Source organism: Rana temporaria, chromosome 9 (assembly GCF_905171775.1).
Source record: "Rana temporaria chromosome 9, aRanTem1.1, whole genome shotgun sequence".
NCBI lineage: Eukaryota > Metazoa > Chordata > Amphibia > Anura > Ranidae > Rana > Rana temporaria.
Window position 1 is genome coordinate 138,450,447 of NC_053497.1, and position 24,737 is coordinate 138,475,183.

Sequence of the window (24,737 nt, forward strand, 5' to 3'; positions counted from 1 at the left end):
GAGGCATGGACGCAGTGAGGCATGGACGCAGTGAGGCATGGACGCAGTGAGGCATGGACGCAGTGAGGCATGGACACAGTGAGGCATGGACACAGTGAGGCATGGACACAGTGAGACATGGAAACAGTTAGGCATGCACATGGACACCCTAGTCTTATACTCGAGTCAATACGTTTTCACAGTTTTTTTGTGGTAAAATTAGGTGCCTCGGCTTATATTCGGGTCGGCTTATACTCGAGTATATACGGTAAATCAAAGTCTTAAAAAAGTGATTGTTTAAGAACTGTTTGCGCAATACACTACATGATCAATTTGAAAATGCTTTTCATCATTGGCTTTGATCCCATAAAAAGAGTTGAAAGCAATAGAAATAGTAGTGAAAAATTATTTGAAAAATGGCAGATTTGATGGAGGGCATCAAGCGGTCGTCTCGTCGAAAGATTGGATTAACCACTTAAGGACCGCCTCCTGCACATTTACGTCGGCAGAATGGCACGGCTGGGCTATGTGCTATTGTCCAGCCGTGGGACCCGCGGACCCGATCGCCGCTGGAGTCCCGCGATCGGTCCCCGGAGCTGAAGAACGGGGAGAGCTGTGTGTAAACACGGCTTTCCCGTTCTTCACTGTGGCGGCGTCATCGATCGTGTGTTCCCTTTTATAGGGACACACAATCGATGACGTCACACCTACAGCCACACCCCCCTACAGTTGTAAACACACATGAGGTCGCACATAACCCCATCAGCGCCCCCTGTGGTTAACTCCCAAACTGCAACTGTCATTTTCACAGTAAACAATGCATTTTAAATGCATTTTTTGCTGTGAAAATTACAATGGTCCCAAAAATGTGTCTAATGTCGCAGTCACAAAAAAAATCGCTGATCGCCGCCATAAGTAGTAAAAAAAAAAAAATTTACAAAAAAGGGGATAGTTTTATTGCATTTTTATCAACGCTATAAATTTTGTGCAAACCAATCGATAAACGCTTATTGCGATTTTTTTTTTTTTTACCAAAAATAGGTAGAATACGTATCGGCCTAAACTGAGGGAAAAAAACTTTTTTTATATATTTTTGGGGGATATTTATTATAGCAAAAAGTAAAAAATATTGAATTTATTTCAAAATTGTCGCTCTATTTTTGTTTATAGCGCAAACAATAAAAACCACAGAGGTGATCAAATACCACCAAAAGAAAGCTCTATATGTGGGAAAAAAAGGACGCCAATTTTGTTTGGGAGCCACGTCGCACGACCGCGCAATTGTCTGTTAAAGCGACGCAGTGCTGAATCGCAAAACCTGGTCGGGTCCTTTAGCTGCATTTTGGTCCGGGTCTTAAGTGGTTAATACACATGGCCAACATTAACCACTTAAGCTCCTTCCTGACCAGGCCATTTTTTGCTATACGGCACTGCGTCGCTTTAACTGACAATTGCGCGGTCGGGCGACGCTGTACCCAAACAAAATTTATGTCCTTTTTTTCCCCAACAAATAGAACTTTCTTTTGGTGGCATTTGATCACCTCGGCTTTTTTTTTTTTTTGTGCTATAAACAAAATAAGAGCGACAATTTTGAAAATAAAAAAAATGTACTTTCTGCTATAAAACATTAAAAAAAAAAAAACTAATTTATTCACCAATTTAGGCCAGTTTGTATTCTGCTACATATTTTTGGTAAAAAATAAATCCCAATAAGCGTATATTGATTGGTTTGTGCAAAAGTTATAGCGTCTACAAAATGGGGGGGATAGATTTATGGCATTTTTATTATTTCTTTTTTACTAGTAATGGCGGCGATCAGGGAATTTTAGCGGGACGACGACATTGCGGCGGACAAATCGGACACCTAACAGACATTTTTGACACTATTTTGGGAAACTAATGACATTATTACAGTAATCCGTGCTAAAAATATGCACTGTTATTGTACTAATGACACTGGCAGGGAAGGGGTTAACGATCAAAGGGTTAACTGTGTTCCACTTCCCTCACCGTGTATTCTAACTGTATGGGGCTCACTGGGACTGCATAGCAAAAGGACAGGATCTGTGTGATCTCCCCTGTCAGAACGGAGATCTGTCTTGTTTACACAGGCAGATCCCCATTCTGTCACTGCGGGAAACAATCGCGGGTGGCCAGCAGACATAGAGTCCGCCAGACCCACACTCTGGCTCCCCCGCTGGCCAATGGGAGTGCGCGCGTCCTGCCCACAAATCAGTGTACGAACCCGACATACACTTACAGCAATTTGCAAGCCGAGCCAACCCACCGGTGTTGGTCGGCAAACGGTTAAATGATGAAGCCAAGAGATTTCCAGTAGGATTTTCTGTATTAAAATTTCAGAGTTACAATAAAACCTTGGATTGCAAGCATAATTCGTTCGGAAACGTGCTTGTAATCCAAAGCACTTGTATATCAAAACAAATTTCCCCATAAAAAATAATGGAAACTCAGATGATTCGTTCCACAACCATTTATTCATAAGTCCTTCAGTCTATGGTCCGTATAAAAAGATTATAGCGAACGAGGCAACTTCAGGGAATACCTGGGTAATGTTCTTGTAAGTCCAAATCACATTAATTAAGATAAGGCTCATGCACACTGCAGCTCCCAAAAAATCTGCTTTTACAGACATTTGAGCTTTTATTTCAGCTTGAAGAAGCTTGTGCTTTTTTGTTCTCTTGTGCACATTTTTATTGAGCTTCTTTCAAGCTTTTTTTTTAGCTTCTTTGAGCAGAAGCATTTTTTTTTTTGCATAAAAATGGCTCAAGAATGGTTTGAGGAACACAACGAATTCAAGGTGTTGACTTGGGCTCCAGATCTCAATCCAATTGAGAAACTCTAAAGCCTTGTACACACGAGTTTCTCGGCAAAAACCAGCAAGAAACTTGCTGGGAGATATTTTTTTGCCGAGGAAACCGTGTGTACATTTTCGTCGAGAAACTTGACGAGCCAAAAAGAGAACAAGTTCTCTATTTCCTCGACGGGAATGGAGAAACTTGCCTTGTCGAGATCCTCGACAGCCTAACAAGGAACTCGACGAGGAAAACGATGTGTTTCGCCCGTCGAGTTCCTCGGTCGTGTGTACGAGGCTTCAGATGTGCTGGAAAAACGAGTTTGATCCGTGGAGGCCGCACCTCACAACTTACAGTACTTAAAGGAGAAGTCCAGCCTGAGCTTTTCCTCTGGGTCACAGGAGTGCAATTGGTTTTGCACTCCTGTGACCCATTTTGAGCGGGGGGGGGGGTAGGGTGCTACCGTGGGACGCGAGAGAACAATCTTACAATAATAAGTGTTGTTGACCGGGGGGGGGGTTGCCGCCGGGCGTGCATTTACAGTAGAATAGCGGGGAGACGGGGGGTTACCTGTCTTTGTTACACTTCCTCCGAATGTTCACGGTTCCTCCTCTTTCCTCCCTGCTGCAGTGTTGTGTTGGGCGTGGGGGGGGGGGGACTCTTCTTTCCCATAATGCGGGAAAATAACCTCTCAAGGGAATGCGGGAACCTGTTGTCATTGCACCAAGTCCCGCACAATCCGTGCCAGTTGGGAGGTATGACCGCATACCTTCAGAGGTCTAGTGGAGTCCATGCCTCTATGGTTCAGGGCTGTTTTGGCTGCAAAAGGAAGATCACCTCATGGTCATCATAATATGACTGATCAATGTATTTAGAGGACCTGACCTTCAGGAAAAAACCTTTCCCTGAAATATTTAAAGTGTTACTAAACCCAGTAATATGAAAATAGTTCATCTGTCCGTCCCCCCACAGTGCCCATAGTGTTCATAAATCTTCTTTTTACATTAAAATATTGCCACTATATACCTTTTTGGACGATCTGTATACCACGGTTACATGATAAACTGCACAGTTTCTGCAGTGCTGATAGTTCAGGTAGAGGAAGATTTCCACTACAGCCTGCATACACGCCCACATGTGTGATGTCAATATCATGTGACCTGGCTAGCTCTGATCAACAAGTAAATGTTCTCTCCAGCATAAAAGAAACAACTGAGCATGTGCAGGATGGCTACCCTGCCTGTGCCAGGTGGCCTTCCCCAGATAGATAGTGCAGGAGGGGAGGATCTGTGCATACAAGAAAAAAAAGCCTTTTTACACAATGCAGAGGATTCCTTAAGTTCCACAGTGAGATTAACAAGCATGCTATTCTGCATATACAGACAGATTTTACTGTTGTGGATTTAGTAACACTTATGTGAAGGATCAACTAAAGGGGTAAACTCCTCGTATTTTGAAAAAACTTCTGACAGTAAACGCCTCAACGAAAACGCGCTACCTCTCTGCCCGGTGGTTCTCGGCTCTTGATTGGATAGATTGATAGCCAAGTCCTACATTCGTTGTCTATGGACACAAAATGCTGGACTCGGGAGTGTGCCTGCAAGGTAACCCCCGGGAAAGCGCTTCTCCTAGGGGGTTATACAATGCGGGGAGGAGCTGATAGAGCCGCTGGAGGACCCCAGAAGAAGAAGAATCGGGGTCACTCTGTGCAAAACGAAATGCACAGTGGAGGTAATGTTTGTGATTTTTATTTTATTTATTTATTTATTTTTTTAAATCGAAGCTTTACAATCACTTTAATATTAGTAATAAATATGTGTCTAAGGGCTCATTTACTCTAGGGATCATCACTACTGCCCCTCAGAAAAGTGACCCGAGGTGGAATTGATATGTCACCTCTTGGATAAAGTCCCTGAAAGCCCACAGCACCGTGTTGTGTGGCCCCTTAATTTGTCTAATTGCTTTTGGGGCTGGTATGGCCTGCCTGTACAAAAAAATAACAGTTGACCTGCCAGAAATCCAGTAAGCTTGTAGGTTTCAGTGCTCTCTGCAGTGTTATCTCAAATATAGTTATGGGGGGGGGGGGTGTTCAGTAGTCCCAACACACTTCCTGTATTGAGACTCACGCATACGGATGTACTTGCCCATACAGATTGCTGTGTACAATCACTCACCCCACACAGGTGTAGAAAGCATTGAAGCCACTGGATCAGCATGACAGGCAGCCTATGTATACAGGTCCCCTTTAATGCACATACTACATGTCATGTTCCTCCTTAGCTCCTCACCCTCCATGGAGGAACGGCGCAGGCCATGGTAATAGAGATCCTCTAATGGCGGCTGTGTGGGAGATATCGGTCTCCCGTCCTCGCCATGGTTCTGTCGGCATATACAGCCTGCTGCTTTCTCACCGCAGACAGCTGTCACAGCATTGAAAATATAAAAATACGTCTCCCCCCCCCCCCCTTTTCTCCGCAGCCCGCTGTGAGCCTGAAAAGAAACTTATATATGGAAAAGAAAAAATGTTGACAAATAACACAGATATTATTTTTTCATGTTGTTGTGATAACTTAATCACTTTTCCCAGAATCCACTGCTGCCTCGCCTTGTTATACTATGCCACCCGTGTCAGGGAAATGTAAAGCGACGCCATAAATCATTCCCTGGGAGGCAAAGCAAAGAAAAGGTTTCCTGGCAATAGCAGCCAGGTATCATTTATCTAAGTCAGGGAGAGAATTTCATTGGTTGAGCCAACGAGGCATTTTACTACATCTTCCCGATCCATGACATCCCCACACAGCCGATCGTATAGGCAGCACCCCAACAAATGGAGGGAGAAGGGATAGGTTACAACAGGAAGGAAAATGTCTTACCATAGGACCCTGACGCTGTCCTTCCCTGCAACCCTGCCGCTGTCCTTCCCTGCAACCCTGCCGCTGTCCTTCCCTGCAACCCTGCCGCTGTCCTTCCCTGCAACCCTGCCGCTGTCCTTCCCTGCAACCCTGCCGCTGTCCTTCCCTGCAACCCTGCCGCTGTCCTTCCCTGAAACCCTGCCGCTGTCCTTCCCTGCAACAATGCCGCTGTCCTTCCCTGCAACCCTGCCGCTGTCCTTCCCTGCAACCCTGCCGCTGTCCTTCCCTGCAACCCTGCCGCTGTCCCTCTTGCAACCCTGACGCTGTCCCTCCTTGCAACCCTGACGCTGTCCCTCCTTGCAACCCTGACGCTGTCCCTCCTTGCAACCCTGACGCTGTCCCTCCTTGCAACCCTGACGCTGTCCCTCCTTGCAACCCTGACGCTGTCCCTCCTTGCAACCCTGACGCTGTCCCTCCTTGCAACCCTGACGCTGTCCCTCCTTGCAACCCTGACGCTGTCCCTCCTTGCGCAACCCCCTGCAACTCTGTCATTGTCCCGCATTGTACGCTTGCACTGTCCCTCCCTGCAACCCCAAACACTGTTCTTTAGTGTAACCCCTTCACACAAGCTTTCTGAAGAGGTCTGTTTGTCCATTTTTCAGGCAGACCTGATTGGAAGCTACATGTTACCCCCCACCACCACCATTACTGCCACTGATACCCCCCACCACCACCATTACTGCCACTGATACCCCCCACCACCATTACTGCCACTAATACCCCCCACCACCATTACTGCCTCTGATAGACCTTCACCACCATTACTGCCACTGACACCCCCCACCACCATTACTGCCACTGATACCCCCCACCACCATTACTGCCACTGATACCCCCCACCACCACCATTACTGCCACTGATACCCCCCACCACCATTACTGCCACTAATACCCCCCACCACCATTACTGCCTCTGATAGACCTTCACCACCATTACTGCCACTGACACCCCCCACCACCATTACTGCCACTGATACCCCCCACCACCATTACTGCCTCTGATAGACCTTCACCACCATTACTGCCACTGATACCCCCCACCACCATTACTGCCAATGATTTCCCCCCCCCCCACACCACCACTAGTGAGACTGATACACCCACACCGCCACTAGTACCACTGAGAACACCCCCACCACTCATACCCCCCCCCCCCCCACACCACCACCACTGATCCCATCCAGCAACCACCATTCCTGCCACTGATCCCACCCCCCCACCACTACCACTCATCCCATCCCATCTTCCCCAACCTCCACCCTCACCACTGATCCCATCCTCCCCCCACCGCTGCCACTCATTTCATCCAATGCCCCCAACCACCACCCTTATCACTGATCCTATTCCCCCCCACCACCTCTGCCACTTATCCCATTTAATCCCCCCTACCACTGATCCCACCCCTCAACCACCACCCTTGCCATTGATCCCATCCCCCCACCACCGCTGCAAATCGCAAGTAATTTTATTTTATTTTTTTGGTAGGGGGGGGGGGGGCTTTGAAGGACCCGGCCTTGGGGCAGCAAAGGAAGTAAATCCGGGCCTGCATGTGGGTCTATGGGCAGGTTGATGTAAACGGACTACCTCTGAGTCCATCCAAGTCCCAAAAAACAAACGGAAAAGGACTGCATCCTTTTCCATTGTTCCTGGCCTAAATGTGATGGATTGGAGGTAGGTTGATGTAAATGTACACAAGTCTGTATACATCTGGCCACCCATAGAGGCATGACGAGTCCAACGTGCAAATGTGAACACTTACTGAAACTGACATCCATCTCATTTAGCTCCAATTCAGTGAGGGACCTGCTCTTGGTTCCCCTACTGAATGGAGAAAAGCTGCACTGTGTGAAAGGACCCAAATACTGTCCCTCCCTGTAATCCTAAGAATAACCCTTCCTGTAACCTTAACACTATTCCTCCCACTAACCCTAACACTTCTCATTCCTGTAAGACTAAAGCAGGGTACACACACAGAGTTTTTTTTGTTCAACGGGCGGATTAAATAAAAAATATACTGCATTATTTTATTCTGATATCGGGAAATACCCCCCCCCCCCCCCCACTTTAGAATACACAGATCAGTGATGCAGCCATTGGCTGCAGGTGTTGATTGAATGCCAGTTTTACAGCATGACCATTTGACAGAAGCTGATTGGTTTCTCTGCAGAGCTGCACCAGATTTTGCACTCTCCAGTTTTAGAAAATAAACCCCTATATGTTATTCACTATATTACCAAAAGTATTGGGACACCTGCCTTTACACACATATGAACTTTAATGGCGTCCGTAGGGTTCATTGTTGAGTTGGCCCACCCTTTGCAGCTATAACAGCTTCAACTCTTCTGGGAAGGCCGTCCACAAGGTTTAGGAGTGTGTCTATGGGAATGTTTGACCATTCTTCCAGAAGCACATTTGTGAGGTCAGGCACTGATGTTGGACAAGAAGCTTTGGCTTGCATTCTCCGCTCTAATTCATCCCAAAGGTGTTCTATCGGGTTGAGGCCAGGACTCTGTACAGGCCAGTCAAGTTCCTCCACCCCATACTAGCTCATTCATATCTTTATGGACCTTGCTTTGTGTACTGGTCCAAATCATTTGGTGAAGGGGGGATTATGGTGTGGGGTTGTTTTTTAGGGGTTGGGCTTGGCCCCTCAGTTCCAGTGAAATGAACTCTTAAGGCATCAGCATACCAAGACATTTTGGACAATTTCATGCTCCCAACTATGTGGTAACAGTTTGGGGACGGCCCCTTCCTGTTCCAACATGACTGGGCACCAGTGCACAAAGCAAGGTCCATAAAGACATGGTTGAGCGAGTTTGGGATGGAGGAACTTGACTGGCCTGACCTCAACCCATTAACTGCTTGCCCACAGCCTCACGCACTTATACGTCGGCAGAATGGCACGGGCAGGCAAAGCATCATACTGTATATATGTTGCTTTAAATCTGCCACCCAGCAGGCGTGCGCCTGCCACGGTCTCTGTGCCCATGCCCACGGGATCCGCGGACTTGATGTCTACCGGTGTTCTGCGATCGGGTCACGGAATGGCAGAATGGGGGAATGCCTTTGTAAACAAGGCATCTCCCTGTTCTGCCTAGTGACACAACACTGATTGTCTGCTCCCTCTCATCAGGAGCAGTGATCAGTGACATGTCACAGTAAGCCACGCCCAGGGGCGGACTGATCATTCAGGCACTCGGGCAATGCCCGAGGGCCCCATGCCACTAGGGGGCCCCATCAGGGTTGCCAGGCTCAGTAAACTAGGGACAGTATGTAAAAATCTGTGTTTATTTACATCTGTCCCTGATATGTCCGATACCGACATGCTTTTGATGTGAAAATCCTGAGATTTTAGCTGCCCCGCTTCTGCACTGCCTCTTGGGGTGGTGACCATCTGTAAGCACGGCGGCCCCATAATCTTCTATTGCCCAGGGGCCCCATGAGCAGGGCCATCTTTTCTATTGGGCACGCTGGGAAGTTGCCCGGGGGCCCCACTTGCCTGGGGGGCCCCACCGGCTGCCCAGCAACCCCAGTAAAAAATTGTGGAGTGTGACGGGTTAGAACTGCCCATGCCCAGTTTGCGGAAATCACAGAGAAGATACGGTCCCCCACGAGTGCGGGGGGTTGCTGATGTAAGGGGGGAGTGAATGCAAAAATGTAAGGGAGCACTGATATAAAGGTTCCCCCTCCTATATTAGTGACCCCCCTTACCTTAGTGTATTTACTCTACGGAAGGTGGTCTCTGCCCCCCACATCAGAGTTCCCCTTTACATCAGAGTCTGCAGGATTCCCCCTTACAATGCAAGGGGGAACTCAGTCTGCGGAACCTGATGTAAGTGGGCTTTCCAAGAAAGCAGTGGACTCTGATATAAGATGGTCTCTGGTCACCAGAGCCCCCCTCCACATCAGATTTCCCCCCTTAGATCATGATCTGCAGCGTTTCCCTTTACATAAGAGTTCTCTTTCTGAAAACTGTAATTTTAGGTACTTTTTTTGCAGTTGCAGTAAAAAATGTGGTTCTGCCAGTAAATTTTATGATTTTTGTCAGTAAATTCTCGTGCGTGATTGTGTAGACAGGGCCCCAGTGCACTGTATTGCCCGGGGGCCTATAATGCTCTTAAGATGACACTGCCCATGAGTTGTCAGTCCACCCCTGGCCACGCCCCCTAACAGTTAGAATCACTCCATAGGACACACTTAACCCCTTCCTTGTCCCCTACTGGTTAACCCCTTCACTGACAGTCACATTTATACAGTAATCAGTGCATGTTTATAGCACTGATCGCTGTATAAATGTGAATGATCCAAAAATAGCGTCAAAAGTGTCCGATGTGTCCACCATAATGTCGCAGTCATGATAAAAATCACAGATCGCCGCCATAACTAGTACAAAAAAAAAATAATAATAAAAATGCCATAAAACTACCCCCTATTTCCCATACCTTCCTGCGGTCTGTTCATATCTGGAACACCGATCCTGTATCCGGGGAAGATGAGATCTGTTTTCCTGGACGTTTATCAGAACGCTGGACTTGGGCAGAGTCTATTGAGAGTAAATTTGTAGACACACTAAAATAGGAAGGTTTTAACCTCCTCACCCCAGTTGCCAGTTTTGCGGCTGACTTAGCAGGAAATCTCTTGTGACAACGACAATCTTTAATAAGCTTTCAAGATGTCACCTGGGTCAGCGGCAAATAGAATTCTCCGCTGGAGAGTAAAAGAGTTGTGAAATGAACGGACATCTTGATATCGCTGAGTAGTTCTCCTAAGATACAGACGCAGGAAAATTGGGCCTGGAGATGGGATGGGGACAGTGCTTGTCAGCATAGGTGTACAGGAGCTGTCAATACTGACTAAGGCTGGCCATACATTATACAATTTTCTTGTACAATTTTCCTTTAGATTTACCAAAACCGTATAATATGGAGTCAGACCTAAACACTTTCAATTTGTATGCAGTCAGGCAGACCCTTTCACTACATAGCTGTAGGTAAATCAAAAGAAAATTGAATAAGGAAATTGTATGGTGTATGGCCAGCTTAAAGCGGTGTTCCAGCGCGCAAAAACTGATTTTTATAAAAGTCAGCAGCTACAAACATTGTAGCTGCTGACTATTAATAAGCACACTTACCTGTCCAGGGAGCCCACGATGTCGCCGCCCCCTCATCGGATCGGCTGCCGGCTTCGTCATTTACTGTGCAAGCGCAAGTCCCGCGGCGCTTTGTGAATGACCAGCTTGTCTTCTGGGACCTGCGTGTGTCCCAGAAGCGGCGCTTTGTGGGCGGTTTTAACCCTTTCTTAGCCGCTAGCGGGGGTTAAAAGCACCCCACTAGTGGCCGAATAGCGACGCGAAAACTGCGGTAAAGCCCCTACAAAAGAATCTCCAAGGTATTAGATATACCATGGAACACAGTAAAGACGGTCATCATCAAGTGGAGAAAATATGGCACAATAGTGACATTACCAAGAACTGGACGTCACCCCAAAATTCATAAGCAGAAAACTAGTCAGGGAGGCTGCCAAGAGGCCTACAGCAACAATAAAGGAGCTGCAGGAATATCTGACAAGTACTGGCTGTGTGGTACATGTGATAACAATCTCCCGTATTCTTCATATGTCTGGGCTATGGGGTAGAGTGGCAAGACGGAAGCCTTTTCTTATAAAGAAAAACATCCAAGCCCGGCAAAAATTGGTAAAAAAAATCTGAAATCTCCCAAAAGCATGTGGGAAAATGTGTTATGGTCTGATGAAACCGAGGTTGAACTTTTTGACCATAATTCCAAAAGATATATTTGGCACATAAACAACACTGCACATCATCAAAGAACACAATACCCTCTGTGAAGCATGGTGGTGGCAGCATCCTGCTTTGGAGCTGGTTTTCCTCAGCTGGAACAGGGGCCTTAGTCAAGGAAGAGGGAATTATGAACTGTTCCAAATATCAGTCAATATTGGCACAAAACCTTCAGGCCTCTGCTAGAAAACTCCAAACCAATGCTAACCATAAGACAGCAATAGCAGAAGTTGCCCAAAGGGTGGCGCTAAAGAGCTGAAATACACTGTTTTGTGTAAGTTGGCTGCTGTCTGTATGTAACAAGTTCGCGACCAACGCCCTTTGCACAAAATTCCATGGATTTGTCTGATGGAAATCTGATCATGTGTACTAGGCTTTAGTCTTTTTAGGCCATTAATTAGCCATGATATGTTGCTGCTGAGTTTGAGGAACAATCAATATTCAAGAGATACTTGGAGTGGTTGCAATCAAAGCTGCATTCGAGGGTTCATCACCTGCACCAAATGCTGATATGACAGGGCATATTTTACGCACTAATCACTGTATTCATGTCACTGGTCCCCAAAAAAGTGTCAGTTAGTGCCCGAGTTGTCCTCCGCAATATCGCAGTCCTGCAATAAGTCACTGATTGCCACCATTACTAGTAAAAAAATATCCCATAGGGGGTTATTTACTAAAGGCAAATCCACCTTGCACTACAAGTGCACTTGAAATTGCACTGAAAGTGCAGTTACTGTAGATCCGAGGGGGACATGCAAGGAAAATAAAAAACAGCATCTTAGCTTGCACATGATTGGATGATAAAATCAGCAGAGCTTCCCCTCATTTTAGATCTACCCCTCAGATTTACAGTGACTGCACTTCTAAGTACACTTTCAATGCAATTTTAAGTGCACTTTGCACTTGTAGTGTGCACTTGTAGTGCAAAGTGGATTTGCCTTTCGTAAATAACCCCCATAGTTTGTAGACACTATGGTCCGGATTCACGTAGCACTTACGCCGACGTATCTCGAGATACGCCGCGTAAGTCCACATATGCGCCGTCGTATCTATGCGCCTGACTCTGAAAGCAAGATACGCCTGTAAATAGGCTTCATCCGACCGGCGTAAGTTTCCTACGCCGTCGTATCGTGGGTGCATATTTACGCTGGCCGCAAGGGGCGCTCCCATTGATTTACGATTCGAATATGCAAATGAGTGAGATACGCCGATTCACGAACGTACTTGCGCCCAGCGCATTAATATACGCGGTTTACGTAAGTCGTACGTCCGGCGTAAAGTTACGACTCATAAAACAGGTGTAAGTCAGCAGCATCAATGCAAATGGCTGCACCAGGGAACACAGCCGTCGTGTTTTACGTCGTTTGCGTAGTACGTGAATAGGGCTAGTCGTAGGTTACGTTCAAGTCGTAGGCAGTGATTCGACGTAACTTAGGCAGTTGTTTCGACGTGATTCTGAGCATGCGCACTGGGAAGCGTCCATGGGACAGCGCATGCGCCGTTCGTTATTCGTATCTTGATGGCGGTCGGCCCATCGTTTACATGGGGTCACGCCTCATTAGCATGGCTCACGCCCACTGCCACTTACGACGAGTTACACCGAGGGAACCCAGCGTAGATTAGGGAGCAAGTGCTTTGTGAATACTGTGCTCGCCGCTCTGCGCTACGTCGGCGTAGCGTATATTCGATACGTTACGCCCGCATAACTATGCGCCAAGGTATGTGAATCTGGGCCTATGGGGTTGATTTACTAAAGGCAAAAAGACTGTGCACTTTGCATCAGCGTTGCATCATTTACTAAGCTCTGGAGCCAGGGCCGGATTTGCTCTCCCTGCCGCCCCAAGGCCAGGTTTCACAATGTAGCCCCCCCAAATCAACGGAGAATAACCGGATGGCAGGGGCGGCACGGTTAGTTCAAATATTTTTTGTTTCCTTTTTTTTTTTTTTACTTCTTTTATTTGTATTTATTTGTAGCTTGTCGTTTACTTTTTTTTGTATACTTTTCTTTTTTTTATATAATATATATATATATATATATATATATATATATATATATATATATTTCTTATTCTTTACTTTTTAATTACTTTTTTATTTTATTAATTGAATTATTATTTCTTATTTTTTTTCTTCACCTAACTTTATTGCTATCACACAGGAGAAAACAATTCCCTGTGTGATAGCAATTGGAGGTGACAGGTTCTCTTTATAGACCCTGTCACCTCCAAAACAAGAGTCCTAGCACTGTGCTCATCCCTCTCACTGTGTACATCGGGGGAAGGACAGGAGACGGACTCGGCGGCTACGGGGAGAACAGAGTCCCGAAGACAGAGCCAGCAGAGAGAGGTATGTGGGGGGGGGGGGGGGGGGCGGCAGCACATATTTTACAAGTGATTTCGGCGGCATCGCCACAATCACTTGTTGGCGAGCGGATTTCCCCACACTACATTTAGCCCTGCTAGAAAGCAACTTCCCGCCCTTAACTGTATGTTTCGGCCGACGGGGGACTCCATGCCGCTGCTGCCCCTCTGTGCCCTGCCGCCCCGAGGCCTGGCCTCGGTGGCCTTGTGGGAAATCCGGGCCTGTCTGGAGCAACTGCACATTCTATTTGCCTTTAGTAAATCAACCCCCATATATATATTTTTTTTACCAACAACATGTAGCAGAATACATTTAATTTTTTTCTTTTTTTTTTTACTTTATTTTTTGTATTGGATGTTTTAGAACAGAAAGTAAAAAATGATGGGCCAGATTCTTGTATATTCCGCAGCGGCGTATCGTAAGCCATTTACACTACGCCGCCGTAAATTACTGGAGCAAGTGCCGTATTCTCCAAGCACTAGCTCCGTAATGTGCGGCGGCGTAGTGTAAATGGCCCGGTATAAGGCTGCGTAATTAGGGGGCGGCTTGTATTTAAATTAAGCGCGCCCCCGCGATGATCGAACTGCGCATGCGCCGCCGGGCATAAAAATAGCCCAGTGCGCATGCTCCAGCTCAGGACGGAAAACGTCAATGACGCCGACGTGAGCGTCATTGACGTAAAGTCGTATTCGCGAACGAATTACGAAAACGACGGAAAAAGCCGACTCTGACCCGACGCCATACTTAACATGGCATATGACGGACCTACGTAAACTTGCCCCTCATATAGCAGGGGCAAGTTTACGCTTACGTAAACGTTGTAAAATCATTGCGTCGTCCGCGCGTACGTTTGGGAATCTCGCGTAACTAGCTAATTTGCATAGACGACGGGGAAAACAACGATGCGACACCTAGCGGCGGGAAAAAAATTGCATTTAAGATCTGACAGCGTAAGAGCCCTACGCCTGTCAAATCTAATGGGTATCTATGCGTAACTGATTCTAAGAATCAGTCGCATAGATACCCTGGGCCAGATTAGGACTTAAGACGGCGCAAATGGCGTTGCGCCATCGTAAGCCTTTTAAGAATCTGGCCCTATATATTTTTCAAAATGATCAGTCGTTCTTTGTTTATAGCGCGGTAAACCTTCCAGAGCTGATGTGGTTAAAGAGAACCTGTCAAGTAGCCACTGCTGGTCTGTCTTGAAGATGCTCGTTGACCGCTCTCTGAATTTATTTGAGCATGCTTGTTTGGTGCCGGTGAGCCAAAGAAGACCAGGCAAGTAGCATTTTTAGAAGGAGTTTGGCATTGTCAACCCTCCCCATTAACTCCATGACAGGTTTTCTTTAAACTAAACACATTTCAATGGTTGGAAGAGACATCCACATCTGCTGTATCAAATCTCATTTCTGGCTCTGGTTTTCAGCCATCGTTGGCTTGGCACACCACGTCAAGCAAGTTGGGGGGGTGGGGGGGGGGGGGGTCTGGCTTTTTGTGTCCTACATAGTTTTTCTGACAGCCAGAGAATAAACCTGTCACCTCGGCAGGCTCCTTTCCAAGTGCATGGACACTTATCTAAATGAGCAACGATCCTTAGGAGAGATCTGTCTAAGCTTTGTTGCCTGTTCTATAGCTCTCAGTCACAACGTGAGCCTCCAGGCTTCCAATCACTCCTGTTTTAAATAGTATTATTTCCGAAAAGCGCTTATGCTTGGGCGAAAGTGAGAGTGAAGTAGGGGGGGATTGCAAGGGAGGGGAGGCATGGAGGGGGTACAAAGAGAACTGTTATTTAAGGCCCTTCTTCCCTATGCCTCCTCTCCTGCTCTTGGGCTTTAATTACAGCCTTCCTGCGGGAGTCCAGTGGGCTCGAGACGGTGAAGCGATCAGTTCGTGAAACCTGTCATTTCAGCCTCTTCAAAAAAGGGGAATCTACACATTTTCACCACAAGGTGCGAAGTGGTCTGTCTTTGCCCCCAGCAGGGGAGTAATGACACATAACACTTTGCGGCAAGCTGAGAGTGAATGAAGTCGGACTGCAGTTCTGCTGTCACAGGGCTCATTAATAGTGTCATTTGACAGCAATTTCGGCTTCATGTATCCTTCTCTTATTCTCTTTTTATTTTTTTTTCTCTCTCTCCTCCCTCCCCATTCCTGAAAAAAAAAAATGTCTAGGTATCTACGAGACGCCGGCTGGAACCATACTGTATCAGGCTCACTTAGACATTGAGACGTTTACCATGGACCGAGAGGTGCGCAAAATAAAACAGCAGCTGTCGCTGAGGTTTTCCGAACAAGTCTACAACGGTACGTGACAACGCCAGATTCTGAAATGTATCTGTTATATCAAGGATGATGTGTGTTAAAGGAGAACTCCAACCTGAATGAGAGAAGAGGTGAACCCTAGCTAAGCAAGTGCATGCAAAATCCCCAAATCTACTTTTCATGTAGCATGCTTCACTGTACACAGTTTTCCTAAACAAATCATTTTCTGTGAAGCTGTTGCAAAGTTACTTACCTGGAGATCCTGCCAGTAACAGCACGTCCTGTGGCAGGCTGACAACACTAAGCTGCTGTGCCACAATTGGCGGTAATGTTGTCAGCCTGCTGCATGCGCCTTCAGTTTGGCCATTGGGATGCCTGTTGGATGTGCACAGTCCTCCTGCAGGTCTAAATGAACCGTAGACAGTGAGGTATGGTACTAAACATACACATCAAGGGTTTACAAGCATATATCTGAAACCAATTTTCTCTTGTTGAGAGTAAAGTAATACATGTACACTTGTGACACACCCATAGGCGTGCGCAAGGGGTGTGCCTGGGCACACCCTAATCCTGGGGTTGGCAACCTGTCAATGGTGGGCATTCCCGGCATTCCTTGCAGGGAATTTCTTCCTGCAGCAGCTGAAAGTAGGCTTCTCCTCCTCTCTCTTTTGTCAACATTCAGCTGCCGCAGAAGAAAAATATTGGGGATCAGTACTAATATATGCCACCTCTCCTTTCCTGTTCCTCTTCCTTCAGTTGCCCGGGTCCCCCATGTGCTCCCTTGCTCCCTCTTTTTCCCATTGTTTCAGGATGGAGAGGGGGGAAAGGGCCGGTAAATATGTCAAACGCATATGTGTTGGAGCTTTGGGGTGCACACCCTAATGCAATAGGCTGTGCACACCTATGGGCACACCCAATCCTACAGTTGTATATGGCAGTACTGTATAGGACTGGTGACAACATTTACATAAAATAGAAAAAGATAGACACTCATGTGTTCAATGTTTATAAAATCTTCTTTATTGCAAACCCACTGTGGACAAAAAAGAATCCAATACACAAAAATATGTTGACGTGTTTCTGCCCTTACAGGCCTTAGTCATAGCCTAAAACTAAGGCCAGCCATAGACGGAGCAATTATATTTCCTGCAACCATGGGTTGCAGAAAAGAAGGTTGCTTGACTCACCCATCAACACAAACAGTGTTGACAGGGGAATCTCTTCCACTGAGCCATTGTGTTCTCCCTGGGGTGGGGGTACAGGGGAAGCTGTCCCCACCAGGAGAACACACTGATTATTGCTAGCGGCCAGAACAGCCACTAGCAATAATTGCATGTAAAATCCAGCAGGCTGGTTGTACACAAGTTGATCGATCAACTTGGGTACACTAAGCCTGCACATAAATGATTCAAATCTCGTCTGGATCCTGCGTAACCACCTAAGATTTGAACAGTCTTAAGGCCTGTATCTTTTTTTGTTTTGGATCCTTTTTGTCCCTAATGGGTTTGCAATAAAGAAGATTTACAAACAAGCATTGTGCCGACCTTTTCTTATTTGGATGAATGTTTCGGCAGCATGTCTAGCTGTGATCTTGGCACAGGTGAAACAATTCCTATACTGTATGTAGCACCCTGGTGTTTAGGCAGGGTTGCTAGTAAATTTAGTTTGCCAGGCGGTAGTTGCCATGGTTAATTGTTAGTAGATCCACTGATTCCTCTCTAGTTCTGGGCTTGCTGCACCTCCTCTCTTCTGTCACTAGGTGGCGTCATGTTGGTGACATTAGTTATACAAGGGTTTCGCAAGGTCAGTTTATGAATGGATGGGGTGTCTCAGCCAATTGGCGGGGGGTTTCTTTAACCCATTGGCCTGCTGGGAAAGCCTATTTATTTGTGATCAGGGTTCTGTGCCACCTGGACGGCTGTCTGGGTGGACGTGTGTTATGCTGCCTTGGGCTGGACTTCTCCTTTAACTTTAAATTCACTTTATTGCACAGTACCTCTCCTGTGGTTTAATTGGTCAATAACCTTTGATCTTTCCTCGCTCTGCATTCAGTCATTTTTTTCCTAATCTTCTATCCCGTGGTAGCAATAAAAACCTGGCAAGGGTTTTAACTCCGCAAAAAAATCATAATTTCTTCCGGCCAGTCAAGGTCCTCTTGTTGCATCGCTGGCCTCTAATGCACGCACTGATTGCTAGGATCGTCTGGCGTCTAGCAACCAGTGACGTCACAAGGATGAGAGTGAGGGTGAGGCCCCAGCATTCAGAGCGGAGGGGGATTTAACTTCTTCCTTCTCCGCGCCTTGTGAATTTTGGCTCCACCCACCTCCTCGTGCCATCTTCTCCAGCATGGCTGCATGCGCCTTTCAGAGCCTGAGGAAGGGAGATTAGAGCATGTCTGAAGAGTCGACTTATCTGAGGTGAGGCGGATGAATTAAAGCGTGTGTCATTAAGGAGCATAAGCTGGCAGCACATGACACCCACAGAGGGATGGGAGGAGGAGGTCACAAGGATGGATCTCAGGTATTCATGCTGGGATTTGTAGTCCCTCACTTTTATGGATGTGGCCCCCCAAAAGTGAAGGACACCCTCAGAGCTGAGGATAAATTACATCCCGCCCCCCCCCAACTAGTGAAGGACTACAGGTCCCACTGTCCCAGCATGAACCCCTCAGAGCTGAAGAGGAGTCCCCCCCCCCCGGCACCCCAACTAGTAAAAGACTACAGGTCACAGCATAAACCCAAAAGATCTAAGGGGTCAAATCCTTAGATCTGACACTCCCAAAAGTAAAAGACTACAAGTCCCAGCATGACCCGCTCAGAGCTGAGGATGTGTCACCCACCCCCACCTCCAATAAGCAAATATTAACTGGTTTGCGGCAAAAGTTATAACGTTTACAATCTATGGGGTATTTTTACTAGTAGTGGCAGCGATCAGCGACTTATAGCAAGACTCGTTGCCATAGAAAAATGTGTAAAGGGGAGGAGTTGGTAAGATGACCACGCCCATGTGGGGCGCCAGAAATATTTCTGCACCCAGGCATCTGTGGCCCTAGGATCAGCACGGCAGCCTTCCCCTTTTTTGCAACATTAAGGGCCCTTTCACATGGTGATCTGTTCAGATCCACCTGTCAGTTTTTCAGGATCTAAACGGAAGATCAGTGTAAAGGCTCGTACACACGGTCGGACATCCAACAAAATTTCCCTTGGATTTTTGTCTTAATCGATCACACCCATAGCATACACACGCTCGGACTTTTCTGCAAACTTTTCTAACACTTTCCCAACATCACGTGGTTTTACTTGCTCTTTACCGCCACCCTTTGGTTAACTTCTGCTATTGTTGGTTGAGTTTAACATTGGTTCTGAGCATGCGCATTTGTACTTTGTCCAAAAGTCCGATGGTTTGCTGTACACACGGTCGCACTTTGCACAATCGGACTTTTCGGAACAGAAAGTTGGTCCGTTCACAGACCCAACTTTTTGTCCGATTGAAGCCAAAAAAGTTGGTCCGATGGAACGTACACACGGTCGGACAAATACGAAAAGTGCCGGATTTTGAAGTTGGTTGGGCAAAAGTCCGACCGTGTGTACGGGGCTTAAGTCTATTGGCAAGTGGATGTAAGCCCTCATTCACACTGAACACGGCTTTGAAATTGTGTGAGTTCATTTGAACTTGCACGATTTCAAAGCCGCATTTCAGTCTTCTGGGGCGACTTGAAAGACATCTGTGCGGGTTCATGCATAGAAGTCTATTGCAATCACCCCCAAAGTCGCTAAAAGTAGGGCAGGAACTACTTTTGGACACCGGTTTACGCGCCTGTGTGCCTAGGCTCATTACTAACTAACAGACTGTATTTTAGCTCAGTAAAAAAATAAGCTGTACTGAGCTTAATCAAACTGCAGTGTGCAAGAGGCCTAAGGATTGGTAAGCTTCAATATATATGGTATTACATTTTTGTTTAACCACTTGATCACTGGGCACGTAAACCCCCTTAATAACCAGACCAATTTTCAGCTTTCGGTGCTCTCACAATTTGAATGACAATTACTCAGTCATACAACATTGTACCCAAATGAAATTTTCGTCCTTTTTTTCACACAAATAGAGCTTTCTTTTGGTTGTATTTAATCACTGTTGGGTTTTTTATTTTTTGCGCTATAAGAGAAAAAACACTGAAAATTTTTCTTTGTTTCTGTTATAAAATTTAGCACATTTCGTATTTTTTCTTCATTCTTTTGCATAAATGTGAAAGATGAAGTTACGCCAAGTAAATAGATACCCAACATGTCACCCTTTAAAATTGCACACGCTCGTGGAATGGAGTATTGTGGGGTATTGCAGAGTATTGTGGGGTATTGCAGAGTATTGTGGGGTATTGCATATTAGTGTGGGGTATTGCATATTAGTGTGGGGTATTGCATATTAGTGTGGGGTATTGCATATTAGTGTGGGGTATTGCAGAGTAGTGTGGGGTATTGCAGAGTAGTGTGGGGTATTGCAGAGTATTGTGGGGTATTGCAGAGTATTGCACAGTATGGGGCAGGGATGGCTGAGCAGGGATGGATGGCTGGCTGGATCTGTGACTGCATTTGTCACAGATCCAGCCGACAGCACTCGTGCTGCATTTGCTCTCTCCCCCCCCTCTCCTCTCACACTGTACCGTTCGGTACAGAGAGGGGAGGGAGGAACCGGCGTCATCACATGATGCCGGTTTGTTTACAAGTGATCGCTCTGTCATTGGACGGAGCGATCACGTGGTAAACCGCCGCTATCAGCGGCGATTTAGCGGGAGGACCCGGCGGTCACGGACATTCCCGTGTGCGCGCCCCAGAGGGCGCGCGGGAGCACGATTCTGGGAGGACATCCATGGACATCCTCCCAGAGTTAAGCAACCGCCTTGTAGACGTATATCGTCTATAGGGCGGTTGGTAACTGCTTAATACTGCTTTAAAGCGGAACTAAACCCTCCTATCTTTTTCAGCCATGGAAGCTGCCATTTTTGGCTCTGTTTGACCTGCAACCGCCATGGTGCTGCACATGTGATCAGTTATGACACCAGCCATTGGATGGTTTGACAGTTTGGTTGAGAGCACAAGCAATGTGACAGTTACTACATTCCCAGCATGGCAGGAATGTCTTTGTTTTTTGAAACTGTTAACTTGATGGGTTTAGTTCCACTTTAACATTTTATTACATGTCGTGTTTCAAATATGAAACTTCTAAAAATGTGTAATTTTACCCACTTTTTAATCCAAGTTAACAAACCTACTATGCATAGTAGCCAATAAGATTCTACTGGATAGCAAAGCTTGAATCTGATTGGGCGCAGTGGATTTGTATTATACCAATCTGTTTTTTCTTGGTCTGTTACAAAACCCCCTTTTATACAGTAACAAGCGGTCTTCTAGATAAATCCATACTAGCCCCAGGGAACGAGGGTTCTGTCGGGAGTCTAAGGGACAGATGTGCTTTGGTATTTGGTTCCCGGGAGACAAGTGTCAGTCTTTTCTTCCTGCAGCGACTAATGTTACCTTTGGAGAATGCTATAGAAGGTGAGCTCACCTGAGCAGGCTCTCAGCCCACAGCAACCCATATGGGCCCTGATTCCTGACCCTGATAAAGTGGAAGGTCACAACGCAGCCTGGCGTCTTTAATCTAGAGGCCACAAGGGAAGAGAACGGGGACATAAGAGCGGAGTTATTGTAATCCGTTTACAGATATCCAGGAACCGCAGAGTTGATAAAGTTCAGCGATAGATTTTCAGTTTGCTGTGACTATAATCAAACTGTCATTAAATCCCCAACCATACAAGTTCATTGAAGAATGAAAGAGGAACTTCGGCTAATACCAAGTTTTTTTTGTAACAATTAAAGTGCCAAAACTGTTTAGGGTGCCTATAGACATTAAAGGGCCAGTTCACTCAAAAGAAATATTTTAGTTGTGAATGGAGCCTGGTGAGCTGAGACAACCCAACTTCTTGTATGTCTGGAATACTCCAACAGGAAGACCCAGGGCCGCCATTAGAAATCATGGGACCATGTACAATCTATTTGACGGGTATCCCCCCCCCCCCCCCCCAGTGTCTACCCATATATTAAACTCCCTATCCCCAGTCAATATGGTGTTTGGCCAGACACAATTCAACTAGTGTTGCGCTTGCGCGTGTTTGGACTGGAATCTGACCCTGCGCGTGTGAACTAGCCAGGAAACTGTCACCTATACATCCCATTCAGTTAAAAAAAAAAAGGGCAAAACATTTGTGTATACATATATAAAAAAAGCATTATAAAAATCTTTTTCCCTTCTTTATAAGTGATTACATAGCCTCTGTTTTCAGCTGCATAAGGAGATCAGAGAGCTGGGGGAGGAGAAACATCAGCACACTGGTCTTCCCAGTGACTGGCAGGGAAGCTCTAATCAACACAAGTCTACTCATTGGACCTCATGCAACTTGGATTCTGTGCCTCTTCACTCCCCCTCCAGACTCTGGGACCTTGAATTCCAAATGGAATGCAACATTTTCCACAAACTCGCCTGACCTAAACCCCATAGAGAACCTGTGGAGTATTATCAAGAGGATGATGAGAGACACCAGACCCAACAATGCAGAAGAGCTGAGGGTCGCTATCAAAGCAACCTGGGCATCCATAACACTTAAGCAGTGCCACAGGCTGGTCGCCTCTATGCCACGCCGCATTGATGCAGTAATTCATACAAAAGGAGCCCCGACCAGTGCATACTATACTATACTGTACATGGACATACTTTTCAGAAAACCAACATTTCTGTATTAGAAATCCTTTTTCTTGTAGTAGGGGTTGTGCCCACACTGCAAGGGTTAACTGCTCGTTTTTGTCTAGGACAGAAGCCTCCAAACTGCAGCCAGCGGGCCAGATCTGGCTCTTTGCTTGCCTTGATCTGGGCACTATTTCTTCCACGGCACGGATACCACTGATTGCATACAATTCCTTCCACTGACACCAGAGATGGGGAATTAATTTCCTCACTTACACCAATGATGGGGCACTATTCCTCCCAATGACACCAATGAGGGGACACTATTCCGCCTACTGATACCAATGATGGGACACTATTCCTCCCACTGAAGGGGTACTATTCCTCCCATTGAGACCAATGATGGGGCACTATTCCTCCCACTGATGGGGTACTATTCCTCCCATTGAGACCAATGGTGGGGCACTATTCCTCCCACTGATGGGGCACTATTCCTCCCACTGATGGGGGACTATTCCTCCCATTGAGACCAAAGATGAGGCGCTATTCCTCCCACTGATGGAGCACCATTCCTCCCACTGAGACCAATGATGGGGAACTATTCCTCCCACTGATATGGCACTATTTCACCAATGACACAAATGAGGGGACACTATTCCTCCTACTGATACCAATGATGGGACACTATTCCTCCCACTGATAGGGTACTATTCCTCCCATTGAGACCAATGGGATTCCAATGAGGGGGCACTATTCCTTCTACTGACACCACTGATGAGGCACTAATTCTACCTATACAAATCAGGGGGCACTATTCCTCCTACTGACACCAGTGATGGGGCACTATTCTGCCCACTTACACCAATGATGTAATTGGCTTTAACACAGATCAACCACAAAGACTTTGGGATTGTTTACTCCCAACAATGTCAGCGAATATTCTACTCTCACTGGCCACAGTCCCCCTTTTTTTGAAAGCTTGGAGACCCCTGGTCTAGGGGATGGGATAGTTTTTACTTACCTGATTCTCTGCTACCCTGGCAGAAGGTGCTAACCTATGCGCCAGCAGTGGACTGTCTTTCCTTGTGGACTATGGACCCTGCATAAGTCTTGATGACGTCAGAGGACCTTGGAGTGTAGAGGAGAGGCAGCTGCAGGGATCAGTCCAGTAGTGTGGAGGATCAGGTAAGTAAAACTGCTTTAACCAGTGATCCTAAACAAAAATAAACAATTAACTTTTGCAGTGTGGGTGCAGCTCCACTGCAAGGGACAACTTTACCTGCTGACCTTCTTTGGAAAATGATGATCACGATATGCTTCATTGTGTAGATCTTGAAGATCTGACTTCACTTGTTATTTAACAGGTTATTCCAGGTTATTCCAGGTCAAACAGCCTATAATTAGATAACGGTACTGAAGCCAGAGACAGCCAAGCAGCTAGCAATGGTAGCCTGTGTATTTCTCTTGGGACAGGTTCCCTTTAATCTGATTGGTGATTGAGGGTGACATAAACCATCCTTGTTTAGTTGCACAGTGTTTATCCTCCTCTTCAGTCAGGCACAAACAGATCGGTTGGTAGAGAGTGATTTGGCAGTCATACACCGACGCATGCAGACTGTTTCATGTTTATGTTGTCACCTTCCAAAAACGTAAAGGGAAAATGTCAGTGGGACTCGGAAGTGTGAGACCTCTTAAAACGTTCATTCATATGAAAATTTCTGTTGTGACAACACCGCCTTGCTATCCCAAGATCTGTTTAAAGTCAGATTTTAGCTGTTGAATATTTTTTACGCAGTGGTTCTGCTTTTCGCTCTGCTTATTTCCGCTGGCTACGTAGAGGTACTACAAATCATTCCTTGGTGATAATGATACCATAACTAT

The 24,737-nt window shown here is 46.4% G+C and overlaps 1 protein-coding gene across 1 annotated transcript in view; it reads left to right on the forward strand.

Moving 5' to 3' along the window:
- Positions 1–24,737, forward strand: part of ASS1 (argininosuccinate synthase 1) — a 159,979-nt gene that overhangs the window by 120,752 nt on the left and 14,490 nt on the right. Inside the window, exon 13 of the mRNA XM_040324650.1 lies at positions 16,032–16,163. Within this exon, the coding sequence (XP_040180584.1) occupies positions 16,032–16,163 (132 nt within the window). The remainder of the gene's footprint in view (positions 1–16,031; positions 16,164–24,737) is intronic.